We start from the raw sequence: 18,705 nt of genomic DNA on the forward strand, positions 1-18,705 counted from the left end.
AGAGAGAGGGGAGAGAGAGTGAGAGCGAGAGCGTTATTGTAAAATCATGGAGAGCCTCAAGAAAAGAGATAAAATAAGGAAAGTGTGTTGTATGAGGACCAAAAGAAGACAGTAAGGAAGAAGGATTTGGCATTAAAAAAAAAGGGGGAAAAATAGTAGGCCTAAACGAGAGAACGAAGAGATGAGGCCAAACAATGAGTTCAGTGTGGCCGTTAATCACAGGACCCGGTCAGCAGGCAAGACACAAATCAAACTAAGACAAGGAGACTGAGACGCTACCAAGAACCAACGACATGGCACAGAGCGCTCTGTGTGTGTGTGTGTGTGTGTGTGTGTTTGTGTGTGCGTGTGTGCGTGTGTGCGCGTGTGCGCGTGTGTGTGTGTGTGTGTGTGTGTGTGTGTGTGTGTGTGTGTGTGTGTGTGTGTGTGTGTGTGTGTGTGTGTAATACCGCTGTGGAGGAACAGTTATAGTCTATCTTGAACCAGGGGAGGCCGAACTAGTGATAATAGGGTTGTAAACATGCCATTTACCCAAAATGATGGTCAAGGTCTCAGGAGCATCTTAAAGTAATGGAACGGCCACATTATCCTTTACAACTGGCTCAGGAGAGAAACTGGCCTTCATAATTCTTTTGTTGTGGTTTTGTTTGGATGCCATTTACCTGCACTAGGCTTCAAGGCACAGTTTGTTGGCTCCCCATACTTTTGGCTTCCAAAACGTTGTAATGTACAATAAATTGTACAATAAAACAAAGAAGGGTACTCCAACTGTTCCCTTCCTCATGGACTTGAACACAATTCTGAACAAACAATAGTTTGCCCCTTGAGATATTTTCAGGTCTACTACTTATCCCTATTTATCCACTTATCCACACACATTTTGCATTGCCTTTCACATGCATTCAGTTCTCATAACAAAACAACTTAAGACTAATTAAAATAAAATACTTTGATTATTCAATTAAGATGCTCATGTAACCCATTTCCAGCCAGACATGTTAAGTGCTAATGGCTTTCAATAAAAAACAAGAAAAAAAGGCATTTCTCACCAGAGCAAACTCATCCACATGCAGTCTGGTCTTCTCTATATCTCCGCTGGTGGCGAAAGGCAAGATGGCGGACTCTGCCCCCTTGGTAAACAGCACTTTACCTCCTGGCGAGTCAACAAGAGAAGCAGATAGTCCGGGCTCACATTTCACTGCTCTTCACCACTTTGTATAGAGAATGTTGAAATGAACCGTTAAACATATACGTATAGATCTATACCTGAGGGCGACTCCAGTATAACACTCATCCTCCTACGGTTTGCATCAAACTCCAAGACATGAAGCAGTTTATACCTGAGAGAGAAAGATAGACAGAAACAGCATTTACATCTTTACTAGGGAGGGCTGGTAAATATTACTAAGTACTGATCAAATATGTACCATCTTACACCTTAACTTGCAATGTTTGTAAGGAAAAGAAGAGGTGGTTACCAAAACTTTTGTGGTTGAAAATAATATTGTCTACGTAAATATGTGAATTTCAGTCCTTATTTAACATCTGGAAGACATACCACAATGGTGAAGACTGAACGGCGTGCTGCATAACCTACTTTTCAGACTTGCCGCAGGTCTTGATTTCCATGATTTCCCCGTTGCTACCACTGAAGGCCACGCCCATCCTGGGGAACACAGCAGTAAGCAGCGAGCAATGAGCTGCCTGTGTGGAGGGTGTCAGAGCCACTGGTCGTCACTATTTATCAATGGAAGCATCCGTTTAAGGCGGCAGTTAGCCCCATGAGAGGCTCGGCAATTAGCATGCTGCGTCATGTAAAGTCAATAAATATCCTTTTAAACAGAAGCCGGCACTTCAGACCCCAAAGGCTTCTCCGTGGTAGTATTAGTAGTTGTTGCCGTTTGTACCAAATGGGGGAATAGGGAGGTTCTGTAGCAGTCGCCATCCACCACACAGAACACTCCGTCTCCACAAAAAACACAACAGACCCAGTAGCAATAGAGTACTAAAGTGGAAACGTCACGTTGTCCTTGCAACCAGATTTTCTGTTCTAGAGTAGACAACCGAACGAGAGATGGCGTTTTCCATTGCTTCCATGTGTTGTGTCTTTCAAAAGGAAATAAATCCATTTGAAGAGGTGAAAACCCCACCAACACCCACCCCTTGTCGGTGATTGGTTGGAATACTATTTATTTTGGTTTTGAGTGATTGGTAGTACCATTTGTATCCGTGTACGATCTCGGAGCGTAGGCTGCCTACAGAGACGCGTTTTTTAGCGGATCGTGAGGAAAGATCAGAGGAATGTGATCATCTATGTTTCGGCCTAGGACCGCCGATACAACCTTTAAGGTCCCCGGGGGGCCGTACCTCTTGGTGGCCTCCACCAGGGCCTTCTCGTCGGGCGAGGAGGCGTAGTACTCCATGGTGCCGGAGGAGAAGCCGTTGGCGTGGGAGAAGGGGTCCCCGCCACCCCCCATGCTGTCGGGCTGGTCGTAGCTGATCTGCACCGTGTGGCACAGAGCGACCGCCTTGAGGAACAGCAGCTCGTCCCCCGTCTGCAGGCACAGGGGGCAAAGCACGGGGCCGTGTGAGGGAGGACGGCTGAGACCGTCATGGACTAAGGGGAGGAGAGCTATCGACTGCAGATGTTAAATTGAAATGGTCTCGTACACTCGGATACATTACCTTCACATACCGTCTTGGAAATATCAATCATAACTGTAAGATACAATCATATACAAATTACATTAACCTTGTTTATATAATTACTATTCACATTAAAAGGAACTGTATACATTCTCCCTGTAGCTTAAGATACATCCCTTCCTCTCTCTAACTAAGAGAGGTTAAGAAAGTTCACGTTTGCATTCCCACTGGAGCCACTATGGCTGATACTAAGGCCAGGCCTATCGACTGACTTCTTTATTATGTAGATTCCTTTAACCTTCTTGCAGCCTTGCTTGCAGACAAGTACACTTCTCCCATAGTGTATTGCAATTAAATTGGCCTCTCCCGCCAATCCTAAACTCTCCACTATGGTCACTCACACTTACCTGTGTATCCCCTACCCACAATGCCAACGTTTCCCAATAAGAACCACCCATTGTCTCACTGAATGTATCCGTGGTAACTTTGCTGCCTGTACATTCCAATGATCATGCTCTAATATTGAATCAAAATTTCGCTGGCCGACGTGACCTAAAGAGAAGTTGTTCTTCGTCAAATACTATTTACAGTTGGACAAGTTCAAGTCCATGATGATTTAGGTTGTTGAAAACTAATTCAGAGGGCTTCGTTTATGAAAGATAGGGCTGAACGATTAATCGATTTCAAACCGACATTGCGATGTAATAGAAAGCGATATGCAAATCGTAAAGGCTGCGATAAAAAATAAATTGCAAAAATTGTGTTTACAGTTACTGACTGGAGATCAGTAAGATTTGTATTTCTTTTCTTTTACAATTCAATAGTTAAATAAAGATATTATAATATCAATTCATGCATCAATTCATCTCATTGGCCTAAAGGAAAGAGCAGTTTATATGTTGACTGCTTCTATGTTGTGTTGGTCATGCTAAAAAAATAATCGCATACTAAATCGCAATACTGGTCAAAATAATGGCAATTCGATTATTTCCCCAAATCGTTCAGCCCCTATCTACCGACATGAAGTTTACCGACATGTGGGGCAAGAGAGTGAGAGGGCCCCTTATGTCACTAGCTCGCTGGCCACCAGCAATGCCAGCGGGCTATCATGAAACAGCTTGCCAAGAAGATTCAGCATCCATAACTCCATCGATCCCACAACCTTTCCCTCTCTGAGGCCTTCGTGAATCACCATGACAACTCTGTGGAGTCCGAGTGGCACCAAAATGGTTTAACTTGATTATCTGAAGCCGGATGTCACAAAGTGCCCTTAGGCATAAGGGAACCAACGCGTCATAAATGTAAATGCATCTTGGTATAATTGTATGTAAATATGAGTGAGAGAGATTGAGAGAGGGAACCAGGAGGAATGATACGACGTGCTTTGGGAAACGACAGGAGGGTGTGTAATATAAATCGACAGGAAACAGAAGTGTACTTTATGGGTAGAATCCCATGAATAAAACGTGTTTAAAGCGAGTGAGGCTGTTACCAGAGTGGCGTTGGAGCCGTCCAGCGTGTCTTCCATCACGCCCTCTGGCACCAGCCGGCCGTTCAGCTCCTGGTATTTGATCCCGTTGATGGAGCACTCACGGAAGTACATCTCGTTCTCCGTGAGCGTTCCCGTTTTGTCGGTGAAAACGTACTCCACCTGGGTCAGGCGTGGGAGAGCCAACAGCACAGATGAGACACAGACACTAACCGACCCAGAGGAGCACACCAATCACTTCACAAGGATGATATTCACACAGTTAACTCAGCTTCCATTTAATGGATACTGCACACACATATAGTGTAACTGCAATATGGAATAATTAATGATCATCATGGTAATCATAGGAAACACACTATTGATTGGAACCATCGATCGTTCCGTCTGCACAGAGTGAGACTGATGATAAATCCATACCATCTCAAATTGCCAATGATGATTGTGACAATAAATGTGTGCATTTAGTTTCACCCTAATGATAGTGTGTGTGCCTGCACATGTGTCTATGTGCATACACGCGTGTGCGCATGTTTGTGTGTATGCACGTTTGTGCTCATGTTTGTGTGGATGTGGATGTGTGCGCATGTTTTTATGCATGCACGCGTGTGTGCATGTTTGTGTGTATGCGCGTGTGTGTGCATGTATGCCTGTGTGTACATTCGTGCACGTGCGCACGTTCGTGTGCATTCGTGTGTGTGTATGCGCGTTTGTGCGTGTGTATGCGCACGCGTGTGTGTGTATGCACATGTGTGCGCGTGCATGTGTGTGCGCGTGCGTGCACGTGCGTACCTGTCCCAGCTCCTCGTTGAGGTCCGAGGTGTTGACCTGGGCCTTCTGGTCGCTCTCCTCGTGGTACAGGTCCAGGTCCCAGCCGATGAAGAAGGAGCCCAAGAACTTCTGCATCTCCACGGTGACGTACAGCGAGATGGGGATGATGTAGTTGTAGAGGACCAGGAAGGCCAGGAAGTCCGAGATGAACTTGAGGATCTGGAGAAAGGGATCTCATTCCGTTACTGGGATCACAGACAGGAGCAACAAGGAGATGATGACGCTCATGTTATGAGCACTTTTTTTAAATTATTGTTTATTTGTTTGATTTGTCTATTCATGATTTGTGCTTGTCAATCTAGGAATTCATACTAAATATCCATTTTGTCATATACATATTTCAAAGGATATTTCAAATAATAAAATGACCTGGCTTCATCTTCTAATCCTCACTTGGTTTTGGCCTGGTAGGGACAGTTACAGATGGAAATGGGTTCAGACGAGATTTATGTAGGGTTACAGCAGAGTCAGGTCAAGTCTTAACAACAAACGTGGTTCCAGCTCTGCATCTAGCCCAGGGGGATGGAACAATAGGGAGAGCAGCGTTCTAGTAGTGTAGGGTTCATCGCCATTGAGCAAAACACCAAGGGAATAATAACAATGAAACAATGAAGTAGAACAGGAAAAAGTAGGGAATAAAATGGAGAAAAAAAAAAATATGATTAAAAGGAAAAGAATGAGAAACAAAGGGAAGAAGAAAGAACCAGCCTAGTAGAAATATGGGGAGTGTTAGTTTTTGGTCAACCTTCCAGGCCATTCTCATTCACTTCCTCTCAACCACTGCTACAACATCCCCATCATTTGGCATGAACTCATAAGCACTTTGAGAGCGGGACAGAGGGACACTCATCCACTCATCTGTGATCCAGCCCGGCATCACTACTTAAAGGTTGTATCAGCGTAAGCAGGCCGTCAAAAAAACACGTCTCTGTAGGCAGCCTGTGCTCCGAGATCTTACACAAAGACAAACGGTACAACCAACCACTCAAAGGGGGGGTGTATGTTGTGGGGTTTTGCGCTGCGATAGTTTTAACTGGATGCCCGAAACATGAAAGGGAGGGCTGAGCTGGCTCTGTTTGTTTGGGATCTCGCTTCAAATACCGACAGCAGTGATGTCACCCAACAGCTCTGACACAACCTTGAAGAGGAATGGTCCTGCGAGAGGACCCAGCAGGCGGTCGACCTACCGGGCTGCTGTTCTTCTCCTGCTCCGTCTTCTGGTTGTAGAAGGGCTCGTCCCACTGGTTCTCCGCCTGCCACGCATACTTCAGGATGGTACTGAGCACCGCCTCGAACAGCAGGATGCACAGGTAGATGATCAGGAAGGTGTTCATGGACCTGCCACAGAACAGACGCCAGAACACCCTTCAGCACTCTGAACCCCTCCTCGGCCAATGTGCATTTAAGTACAACGGCATTCAAATGGTCGTAGGATGACTGGTAATTAGTCCTTAAGTTAAAGGGATGATATCATGCTTATCCCCTTTGCTTTAGACTGTTGAATGAACACAAGATATATATAGTGTTTTTTTGGGAGACAAGGAAAACCCACAACAGGGCGAAAAACAGTAAACAAGAAAAGAACGTTCCCACTCACTTCTCCACTGCGGAACGTTTCTGGGACTTGCACTTGTAGTTGAGAGCCATCTTGGATTCCATGCCCGTGTAAACAGCCACACCTGCAGTGGTGCAGACCGCGATAATTAATAATGATGAATCACCGATTGTACTCTGTTAGACAGAGCAAGCATAATGAGTGTCTGAAGGAAAAACACAAACATCTCATGAATGTCTTATTATCTTATAACTAGAGTCTAGACACACCATCATTTTTTGAGTTTTCGGAACTAGAGGTATTTTTGTACTAATGTTCTGCAATGAAGATGTGCGAGGGTTGCCACTGGCTGGTACTATGACAGTGGGTGGGCAGGGACCAGGCCAGCAGCAACGACCAAATGAGAGAGAATGAGCGCAACCTTACCGGTTCGGCTGGGCGCCTGATTTAATCGAAAATAAATAAAGGGACATTTAAATGTTGTGTTCAAGATATTGGCGTACCGAAAATCTCTTTGGTATTTTTCAACCTGGCTCCCCGCAACAGCAAATTCTCCGGCCCCAGCGGACTGAAAGAAACACACACACACACACACTAAAATCAACTTTTGTTTGTATACCTTATGAATGTGTAAGGTAAAGAGACTTCCCACACACTGTTGGGCTCAATTTGAAAAGGAGAATGTGTACGGCGCGGGTAAAGATGATTAACTGGGCGGAACGCCGCCGTCTGCTCGGCAGCTGTAACGGTTACAGCAGCGCCGCGCTAATTAACCACACAGAGAGGTAGGCGTAGGCTCACCGTACGATCTCCTCCCCCTCCTGGGTCACAGTGATCCTCCCCACGAACCTGCACGTACAGGGAGGGAGGGAGGGAGAGAGAGAGAGAGAGAGACAGAATCAGAGACAGAGACAGAGAGACAGAGAGACAGAGAGAGAGAGAGAGAGAGAGAGAGAGAGAGAGAGACAGAGAGACAGAGAGACAGAGAGACCGAGAGAGAGAGAGAGACAGAGAGACAGAGAGACAGAGAGACCGAGAGGGAGAGAGGGAGAGAGGGAGAGAGAGAGGGGGAGAGAGAGCGAGAGCGAGAGAGAGAGAGAGAGAGAGAGAGAGAGAGAGAGAGAGAGAGAGAGAGAGAGAGAGAGAGAGAGAGAGGGCAGGAGTTCAGAGAGAGAGGAGAGATATGCAAAACAAATGAGCATTTTGTCTTTAACTGGACTGCTGGGTAAATGGGAGGGCTCCTTGGTTTGGACTAGAGGGCTGGGTTGTGTGCAAGACCAATTTGCATGCATATGTGATGAGGCGTGTGTGTGTTGGAAGGGGGGCGATCACAGTGTGTGTGTGTGTGTGTTTGTACCTATACAAGTCAGGGTCAGGCTGTTGACACTCAACCACAGCCTGCAAGGACTCCAGCCTGGACCCCGACTGACACACTGACGTTTCTGCCACTGAAAAATGGGTCTAGTTCACACACGCACGGACACGCACACGCACACACACACAAACATACACACACACACATATTAGGCAAACAGACAGCATCTTCATTTCCTAGATGAGTAACGGAACAGAGAGAGGAAATAATAATAATAATAATAATACATTTAATTTAGAGGCGCCTTTCAAGACACCCAAGGTCACCTTACAGAGCATATAGTCATCATACATTATTTAAAAAAAACAAGACATTGTGTAAAAATGAATAAACATAAGCAATAAGAAATAAATAAAACAAAAACAAGACAAAACAAAACAAAAAAACAATCAAAACAGTGATCAGTTAGACGTTGTGTGCGAGTTTGAACAGGTGAGTTTTGAGTTGTGACTTGAAGGTTGTAATGGTGTCTGATTGTTTTATGTGTGGGGGGAGGGAGTTCCAGAGCCTGGGTGCTGAACAGCTGAATGACCGGGCACCCATTGTAGTGAGTCGTGATGTGGGGATACATAGCCTGCTAAAACCACACTGGGTTTTGGTGGTGAGGTGGTATGAGTTGACCTGGAGCCAGACGATTGAGCTTACCTCAAAAACACTAAACGTACACCAAGAAGTGCTCTCAATGCCTCATACTGAAACCACCGTTACAGGTCCAATGTGGGCACTACGCATCACAACTGCTTAATAAATAGCAGTTTCGGTTTTTAAAGACGAGTCTCTTCCAGGCCCACACCAGGAAGGAGAGAATAGAATGTGAGACAGTGCATGAAGAGAAAGGCCTGTGGACTTCTAATACAGACTTGCAGTATTTTCTGCCCTACTCCCAGTTGAAAGAAGAACAGAGGAAGAGAAGAACACTTGGTAAACATTACAGGACTCTGTTAGCCATAACAAAGTTCTGACAAGCCTTTGCAAGATACAGAAACCTATGCAACCATGTTAAGCAGGAAAATAAATAAATATGGGAAACATCCAGTCAATTCTGTTAAAGATTGTATCAGCGATGTTGTGAGACATCACCTCTGTTGGTTGAAGCGAGATCCCAAACAAACAGAGCTCGCCCTTCCATCATTCAGTAAAAATGATCATAAACGCAGCGTAAAAACCCACAGCCCCCACCCATTGTCGGTGATTGGATGGAATACTATTTATTTTGGTTTTGCGCGTTTTTTTTTTTTGGTACGATCTCGGGGCATGGGCTGCCTACAGAGACGCGTTTCTTCGGCCCTGTGTGTGGGGCGGGGCGGGAGGGGGGGGGGCTACCTTGAGGTTGGTCTCTCCGTCGAGGCTGGCCGTAGTGATGTGACAGGTGCCCTCGGAGCGGTCCGACGACAGCAGCACCAGGTCGGCCGGGAACGTCTCGTCTTTAGCCACGCGCACGATGTCCCCCACCTGCAACACACAAACAGTTTTACATTTCAGGGGATTTTGCTGACGCTTTTATCCAAAGCGACTTTCAACCTTTCCTTCACAAATTCACACACCGACGCCGGAGTCGACCACGCAGGGCGACAGCCAGCTCGTCGGTGGCAGTCAGGGTGAGGCGTCTCGCTCAGGAACACCTCGACACACCTTCGAGCACCTCGAGGAGCCAGGATCGAACTAGCAACCTTCCAGTTACCAGCCAACCCGCTCTACCTCCTGAGCTGCTGTCGCCACTCATGCATGGGTAAGCACGCACACACCGTTGGACTCGTTTGTTCTGCATCGTGGGTCCTTGATTCCAAATCTGCCATGTCTCTAAAGAACTTGAGCCCATATCTGTTATTTGGCAAGTGGTGGTGGTTGTGGTCCTACCCGGATGTTCTTGGATCTCGTCTGGACCAGGCTGCCGCTTCGAACCACAAACACCGGGGCCCCGTTGACCTCATTGTCCGCGTTGTGCCGCAGCCAATCCTCATAGCCCTGCCAGAGGGAAGAACAACGTTCAGCCAGACGCTCGGATCAGATGTTACAAAAACGCCACTCAAAACCTCCTGCGATTGTCTCGCACGAACCCTCCCTCCTCGCCTGAAGGCTGCGTTTCCATTACACCAAGCAGCACTGCAGCCTTCACAGAGCAGTTCACTGCGCACACCTTCGACCTGGGAACATCTTTTGGTTGGCATGGTAACCGTGAAGCTCATCTTGGCCCCTGCTCACCTGTTTGATGGCAGTGACGGTGATGACAAAGAAGAGGGGCAGGCCGCTGGTGACGGGGGACGTCGGGGTGTCGATCATCAGCTAGAGACGGACAGAGACACAAGGTAGTGGAAAGGTTTGACAGGCTACAAAATGGATTCAGCAGAGTGTGGAGAGAGAGAGAGAGAGAGAGAGTGGAGAGAGAGAGAGAGAGGAGAGTGAAGAGTGGAGAGTGAGAGAGAGAGAGAGAGAGGTGTCAAAACAGGAAACCTGCTAGGTGTCATCTTAAATGTCGAAGTTCAAACTCTGAAAAAATGAATATTGAGCGTTAGTCTATCCTCACTTAAAAAAAATATAGACAGTATGTGCATTTAAATTGTCTAGATTTCTGTGATTTCTACAGTCGAGTATTTAGCGAGAACGCTGCAACGTATAATTATCAAAAGGATCCCTAAAGAGAAAAGGCGTTTATTTCTCTTACATTTGATCATGTCTTCATTCTCTTAGTTTCCACAGTTGTGACAGTGTGTTTCTTTCGTGTCTTCGCCCTAACAGAAACCCTCTGGTGACATGATGGTGTCAGTTGTCTTTCCGAGTAATAAAACATGTTTTGTTTCCCTGGAAAACAGGCTTACAAGCGTCCTTTTTTGTTGGACATTTGATGTAAGTTCTCTCTGACAGGAGGACAGAGGATGACCGAGTTGAAGTAGCTCCATGCACCGGACGCACAGGTCCGGTTGAATGAAGAACAGGTCAGATCATCTCAGCTCAGGTTGAGCTGCTGCATTCTCAGGTTTGGTCGGCTCTTAAAGTACACACACACGACTCACTGCATGACTGTGTGGATGCAAGGCTGGGTGGGGTGGAGGGGTGACCACCACCCACGCCTCCAAAGCCTGTGACTCACTGGCAGTCATTTATATACACACACACACACACACACACACACACGCGCGTGCCCAGGCATGCGTTTTGAAATCAAGTGCAGCAACATCACAAGTCCCAGCCCACTGTAAGACTACGGTCTGAATGTGTGTGAGTGTCTAGTGTGACACGTGTGGGTGTGTGTTACCTGTACAAGGAAGATAATGATGAAGTAGAAGTTGGCTATCCTCCTGAACTGCTCAAACAGATTCTTGGGGACAAAGTTCCAAATGGTATACTGAAAGAGAGGGGGACACAAAAAGAGGAAAGAACATAGAAGTCACACATTGAGCGATAGAGGAGTGTGGCCTTTTTAACAAGTATCGGCCAAACAGCAGGAGCCCAACACATGAAGCTCACAGGAAGGCAGCTGCCTCCAGACAAGCCATCAGAAAAGGCCAAGCATCCAATGCCCTTTCCCATTTCCCTTTAAATCAAATGCCCACAATACTCATGAGGGACCATAGCTATCGGCTATAAACCAGGTTTTCAGTACGGACCCCAAATACCAAGCCCTACTGCTTCTGCAGTGCTATACTGTAATTGTTGCAGCTCTATATGGGCCTCAGATGTTAGATGTTACCATGTGGACACAGAACAGGGGTTTAGTCAGTCGTCAAATCTGACTGCATAGATCTTTGTTCAATAATTGACCAACGATAATTTGGTCAATAGAATAAAAATGTGTGTGCTTTACATGCTTTGTCAAAGGATGGGAAATGAATAGCCTACAGACTTCAAACATCCTTATTTTGTTGTTCTGTTCAGTAGTAGGTGTACAGTTCAGCTCCTGATTCATCAGGCCAGATGCGGTGTTATATCATTAGAAGGGCCTCATCATCATCAACTTTCCCCTTCCACTAGCCCAGTGGGTTGGGGGACGAGGAAACGCTCCACCAGAGCCAAGAACTGTGCCTTGTTCTGCATTTCCCTTTGTAGTCGGGTTGAAGAGAGGTCCAATAAGTTTATCATGGTTTTTCCAGATGTCAAGAGTATGCAGATCATTATTGGAGCGGAGGAAAATTACTTCCGGTGCTGTAGAACAGCAACAATCCAGAGTTCCCGTAACCTCATGCGTCTTTGAGGGCCCACCAGCTGGCTCAGAGGAGCCTGTTGGACCCGCCCTTCACACGAGGGATCCAACCCGCTCTCCGCTCATTCTGAACCTCTATTACTGCTCCACGCCACAGGAAGGACATAGAGCAAATACAGCAGTTGTAAAAGAAGACCTAAATAACAATTGATTAGAAGCGGCAGCATTAGGAAGCCGTTGGTAAAAAGTGCGATCAACAGAACAGCTTCAACCACTGCAGTCGGTTGAGTAGTGAAGCGGCACAGTAAATACCCGTTCCCTTGTGGTCACCGTGTCAGGTCTTATTTCATTCAGAGGATGATGATGTGTTAGCCCGTAATAAACCACCAGCACTCAGGAGTAGCGAGTAGCCCAGTCCGACCACTCACTAAGGCCAGAGACTTACTGCCTCGTAGGTCTGACGAGTCCCCAGAGAGCAGCACGGATCATAACATCGCCTTGCATGACCTGGTGTCAATCGACTTACCAATCAAATCAAACCGCGGTGTATCTATGGAGCATCCTCTCTCACCAACCAATAAGGCAAGGCAAGTTTATTTATATAGCACCCTACAGACACAATGGACATTCAGAGTGCTTTCCATGGCAGGAATCATATTACCACACAGATTATTACGCTATTACTTAGTGTACAAGTGAGGGCGTGTTGGCCTGACCATGAACAGTCATCCCACTGATTCTTTCGCCTTTAATAAAGTGGCGTTTCATTTATTCCATGTTCCCTTGTAGTCTTCATTGAGGTCTAAACGGATTGAGGTCAGAAAACTGTGTGGCTAAACTCTTAACAAAAGGGAAAACTGAACTCCATAGTGTTCCGTGTTTAAATGCGGTTGTGTCTTTTCTAAAAGGCCCATTTCATTTGCCTCAACAAAATAACAATAACTCACGTAACACAGTGCTTATATCGGACAAACAAAGAACCTTTGTAAAAAAGGCACTCAATGATTATCATTAACGAGCATAACATTAACTAATATTTCACTGTAAAAAATGATTGGCTGATAAAAAAAAACATTGGAGATGGGGAACGGCCTAAAATCAGTGCATCCCTTAAAAGGGATTTAATGTCAGGCGGAGATGAGCAGTGGTAATGGCCTTACCTTGGATGAGATGATCCTGTTGTCAGCGAAGCGTTGAGGTATGTAGTGGCCATGTTGGGGGAACCGGTTGGCCACGTACACCGTTCTGGTGTCACTCTGATGGGGCGGGTCGAAGCCCTGGGGGTCGGAGACAAATCACCCTCAATTAACATCATAAAAGTGGTTTCATTCAATAAAAATCTTCAGGATCACCAAATTTAAAAGGTGAAGTAGGTGCAACGATACGTGCACATCAGCACGTGCACGCGCATATCAGCACTGTGCATATCAGCACTATACACTCGCACATATCAGCACTGTGCACGTGCACATCAACAAAGTGCATCTTGAACACACGTTCCTAGAAAACATTATTAAGGGAAACACTGTTACAAACATCCTACTGCTACAGGTTGTTGCAGAGACAGCTGCACGTAAGGGAGGGAGAATGGCAACAACAGGAAGATCAAATTTGATCATCAACTATGAATTTAACCCATGCCACACACACACCAAAAAGAGAAGTTTAGCCTTGTCCCCCTGGCCAACTCAGACTCATCTGTGGTGCACATGTGAAGCATTTTTGTCAGTTTTTCTCCCCTCTTTTTCCCCTCTGTGTACTCAATCGTGTTATGCATTGCTATAGTTTGCACTATTCATTTTGGCAAATTTATTCAGCTCTGTAATTCCTAGAGGCCTTGAAGTGTGTTGTTTACCCAGGAGATTTTCTTCTTTATCGAATTGTAATCATTCAAATGTGGAGATGCAGGGAGCCTTCATGAGTATGGGCTGACTTTGCTAACTGCCTTTGCTTTTGCCTTCAAGATGACGGATACATCAAATCTGCAAAACTTGCCGAAAGAAGTTGAGGCCGCAAAGCAAATGTGGAGCATTTTCCTTTTTAATCCTAGTGTCAAATACTGTAGCGAATGGCTGTTTACGGTGGGGGATATGATAAGTGCGCATTAGTTAGAGATGATAGTTTTTTAGGCTGTTTCCCTGTTCAATAACTAAAATAGGATATCACTCTTTAGTAGAAAGTTGGTATCCAAACAGAACCTTTACGATACAACTGCACACCTTCATCTTATCAAAAGCGACCTATATTCAAGTCCTGAGGTGCAACCCAACGTTTGCTTGTAGCGCACACTGCTAACGACATTAAGAACTCAGTCGCGGATCAGTTGCATCAAATGCTAAAATGTACTGACTATTTGCAGAACTGCCATTTTTTGATCACACTCACAGCTGGTATTTTTTGAAAAACATGAACAAATATATCTTTGCACACCCAGGGACCCATACCCAAATACATATTGACATGGTTAAGTATGACCCTTCACAAAGGAATATCAAAGAACAACAGTATGATCAATAATAGCGATTGCTTCTCCAGGTCTGATTGACTCCATGTCGTGGACAGTGACGCTGCTGGTAGTGGTTTATTTCCAGCCCTAGTTCAGCACCGCCCACTAACAACCAGCCACGTCAAACAAACAGTACATTAGTTACTGGTTGATCCAGTTCCGCCACCTGTCTGCAGGTACAAAGCAATCCACTGCTGGAATCGAGTCACACCAGCTGAGACCCCGGGAGGTAAACAATGGAAAGGCTCATTCATAGTTTAGTCATTCAGTAGGGTGTAACCATTGACAACCATTTAGTTATTTCTCAACAATGTAGTGAAATCTTCATTGATAAATATTACACATAAACAGTTTTGTATAATGCAAACCGTTGACATCAAGCATGTCATTGGCTACTCCGAGAGGGTTTTCCTTTAGGCTATGTTTAGCCAGCTTCCCCAGTTGTAAACACTGGATTAATAATAATTATTCTACTTCTTTTATTCAATTCTGGGTATTCAAAGTCAATAGGCCAACCACGTATTAACACATTCAACCGAATGGCCTTCCAGTACCATCACGCATTGAGCAGAGACAGAGTTAAGACGAGTGACATCCCCAGTGTGGAGGACTGAGCTGTTTTAAAAAGTCACGTGACTTAAATCACATTGGACGAGCTAATTGGGTAGGGAGAGAGGGAGTGAGAGAGGTAAAGTAGTGATGTAAAAGAGATCGGAGGTAGGTTACCAAGGAGCAATCTAATGCAGATTTTCTCCGTACAACAAATATTATTACCAACTATTATACCGCTTCATTTTGACGGCAGGAGGTGTGGGGAGGGACAGAAACCAACATGAAGGGAAATATGGCTGCACCGATATCACCATCTGCTTTATTAATAGGTGACCACACTGCCACGTCTTGAATGATTATTTTCCAATGTCTAACATGACAGACTGAAACACTTCTGGTCGTCAACAACCAACCAAAACACATCTTATTTGTGTTCCACATATTCATCATCATATTTCTCTAAAAATACTTTTCTGGTTTCAAGTTCCATGAATGATAAGCCTTATGTTAATGTTGCATAAAAACCTGAAACGCCTGCCGTTATTGGCAGCGCCGTACGTTTCCTCTAATAAATGAACATTCTTCCTATTTCTGAGGTGCCACGGCCCATTTGGTGCCATGAGAAAGAGGAACAGCCGGCCATCAATACAATCTGTCCATGGCTCCCACGCCCTCAGAGCTCACTGTACGAGAACCGTCTGTGGCCAAGCCCTGGCCGCCCTTCTCCTTTCTCCTCCTCAGCATGATCCAATGTCGCGTTCAAAATAAATGAACCCTTAAACAAATGTGAACCAATGAAGGACTCCTGTGCTTGCACTTGTGTACCATCCAGTAGGCATCTCCTTCAACCCAGGAGAAAGGGCATGCACAAGCCTTCTGATACAGGGCCTTCTGAACCCTGCATTGTTGCTATTGAGAAACAAATGTACCATCATGTAAAGCACTGCAGTTTCCTCGGTCGGTAGCACTTGATGACGTCAGTAATGAGGTTACAGGGAGTTGCAGCGAGCGTATTTGGTACTCTTGGAAATGTACTATTTCCCCGAAGCGACTGAGTCTGTGGGCAATGCGTTTGTTATTCGTTTTGGTACAAGAGATACAGCAACCTGCAATAAACATGGCAACGCTGATTCAATTAACCTTCTATGAGAACGACGAATGAGAATCAGTGTCGTTAGAATCTGGGATGTGTATGGATTTAACTGGTTTTAACAACCTTCCGAACTTGACTGATGTGTGACCAACCTGTGTTTGTAATGATTTACTCATTACTTAACAGCCCCCAGTCCAATTAAAACACTGTTATACATTTAACTTAGAACAATGTGTGTGTGTGTGTGTGTGTGTGTGTGTGTGTGTGTGTGTGTGTGTGTGTGTGTGTGTGTGTGTGTGTGTGTGTGTGTGTGTGTGTGTGTGTGTGTTATAAACGTCCTTTTAATACCTTCATCATATCAAAATGGAAACACTGCGACTGATTTGATTACGTTATCAGGTTTGTATAAACAGTATGGAAAATAACCACATGTTCTCTACTTGACCTACAGTGAATAACTTTAAGCACTTTAAGAGCTGACAGAAAACGACAAGTCTGCAGACCGCTCACTGGGTCAGTATGGACAGTTAACCAGTGGACTGGTCACTTGGTCAACATGGACAGTTTACCAGTGGACTGGTCACTAGTTAACCAGTGGACTGGTCACTGGGTGAGTAAGGACAGTTTACCAGTGGACTGGTCACTGGGTCAGTAAGTACAGTTTATCAGTGGACTGGTCACTGGGTAACCGGTGGACTGGTCACTGGGTCGGTAAGGACAGTTTTTCAGTGGACTGGTCACTAGTTAACCAGTGGACTGGTCACTGGGTCAGTAAGGACAGTTTAGCATCAGTTAATCAAGTTGTTGAAACTTTACCAAGTTTTAGTCAACGCATTGAATGAGATGACAACATCACATGCCGAGGCTGCTGAACCACAAGTTAACCACATGCTAACGGTTAAGCAAACGCATGTAAAAAAAGAAAAAAGAAGAAAGAAGAGTCTGAGGACGTGGTAGGAAGTGTAACAGGTAATAATAAATCTGCTCTAGTGAAACATGGATCAACACAGCCGACCAAACAACGACGACAGCGAACGGAACGCTTTTGACTCCAAACTACTGGCTAGCTATTAGCATCTTGTTAACCCAGACCCACCAGACTGGTCGGGTGTAAACACTTAACTAAAACCCAGGGAGGACAGAAGACACAGAGCATGTATTAGAGGTAGTAGAGCCCGGGTATACCAGCTGCTGCCGGGTCCAGCGGAGCATCCTCTCTGTCCTCTCGGTCCCTTCCGCCTGGAGCCGCCAGCACTGGGGCTAGCAGCGGCTAGCTACTAGCTACTCCGATTAAACCTCTCAAAAGCATCAATATCTTCCTCCAAACGCCGGGCTCCTTCTCCGCATCACGTCACGCAACGACACGGCGCAGTTCTGCGGTAAAATCCAACGACTTCCATTTCCCCGTGAATGTATATCAAGCATAAATAAGTCCCAGGTGTAAGTGACAGGCGACTGGTGAGGAAGTGCGACCTGTCTGCTCGACCAGTTTCCTCAGTGTGTGCTCGAAGCCTACTGGCGGCGGAGACTCCCGCCCCCTACCCTACCGACACGCCCACTACCCCTACTGAATCCGACACGAACCCTACCCCTACCGACACGCCCCCTACCGACAAGCCCCCTACCACTACTGACACGCCCCCTACCCCCTACTGACACGTCGCCTACCCACTACCGACGCGCCCCCTACCCCTAATGACACGCCCCCGACCCCATACTGACACGCCCCCTACTGACACGTCGCCTACCCCAACCGACACGCCCCCTACCCCTACTGACACGCCCCCGACCCCATACTGACACACCCCCTACCCGCTACCGACTTGCCCATACCCCCCCTACTGACACGCCCCCTACCGCCTACCGACATGCCCCCTACCGACACACTCACTACCCCCTACCGACACACCCCCTACCCCCTACTGACACGCCCCCTAACTCCTACCAACACACCCCTACCCCCTACTGCCACGCCTCCTACCCCCTACCGACACGCCCCCTATCCTACCGACACGCCCCCTATCTCGGCTCACAACACAGTGAAGCTGATATGGGTCTGCAGTGGCCTTCAGTATCAACGGTCGTTTATGTGTAGATTACTGAATAACTTGGACTGAAGTTATGGAGTTGTTTGTTTTCCTAAATGTATACTTGAAGTGGATGTCGCTTGGTGCTGTGGTGGCCCATAACGTTGACCTACTGCATATGCCGCAAAATTACTTGAATAGATTGTATAGGTTTATCAAAAACACTTCTTTATGTAGCTGCTTTAATTTTTAACTATTGCTTTATAATATTACATGAACACTTTGTCTAAAATGCATCTTGTTTTCAATCTGGGTATCAGGGGGGATATGAGGACTACAAGAACACACTGTAGTCAACACGCAGAACATCTCAGCACAGTGCACGGGGCCACGGGACTCTGTGGGACCTGAGTTCTGACAAATCAAAGCCCACTTGCTGATATCATAACTTACCAATACTTTAAGGGGCATTCATGGCTGTGATTCATCTCAT

At 46.0% G+C, this 18,705-nt stretch overlaps 1 protein-coding gene across 4 annotated transcripts in view; it reads right to left on the reverse strand.

The window, feature by feature from the left end:
• atp11b (ATPase phospholipid transporting 11B) overlaps positions 1–17,734 on the reverse strand; it is a 42,977-nt gene extending 25,243 nt beyond the window's left edge. For all 4 annotated transcript variants that reach the window (XM_030372304.1, XM_030372301.1, XM_030372303.1 and 1 more), the window contains exons 1-17: positions 17,371–17,734; positions 13,195–13,311; positions 11,150–11,239; positions 10,099–10,179; positions 9,754–9,861; positions 9,220–9,348; positions 7,879–7,982; positions 7,323–7,370; positions 7,025–7,089; positions 6,564–6,645; positions 6,154–6,304; positions 4,928–5,125; positions 4,139–4,297; positions 2,368–2,555; positions 1,598–1,666; positions 1,267–1,340; positions 1,050–1,153 (exon numbers count right to left, since the gene is read on the reverse strand). In XM_030372304.1, the coding sequence (XP_030228164.1) occupies positions 1,050–1,153; positions 1,267–1,340; positions 1,598–1,666; positions 2,368–2,555; positions 4,139–4,297; positions 4,928–5,125; positions 6,154–6,304; positions 6,564–6,645; positions 7,025–7,089; positions 7,323–7,370; positions 7,879–7,982; positions 9,220–9,348; positions 9,754–9,861; positions 10,099–10,179; positions 11,150–11,239; positions 13,195–13,311; positions 17,371–17,397 (1,794 nt within the window). In that variant the 5' untranslated portion in view covers positions 17,398–17,734. The remainder of the gene's footprint in view (positions 1–1,049; positions 1,154–1,266; positions 1,341–1,597; positions 1,667–2,367; positions 2,556–4,138; positions 4,298–4,927; positions 5,126–6,153; positions 6,305–6,563; positions 6,646–7,024; positions 7,090–7,322; positions 7,371–7,878; positions 7,983–9,219; positions 9,349–9,753; positions 9,862–10,098; positions 10,180–11,149; positions 11,240–13,194; positions 13,312–17,370) is intronic.
• Positions 17,735–18,705: the final 971 nt, after the last annotated feature.

This window comes from Gadus morhua, chromosome 12 (assembly GCF_902167405.1).
Source record: "Gadus morhua chromosome 12, gadMor3.0, whole genome shotgun sequence".
NCBI lineage: Eukaryota > Metazoa > Chordata > Actinopteri > Gadiformes > Gadidae > Gadus > Gadus morhua.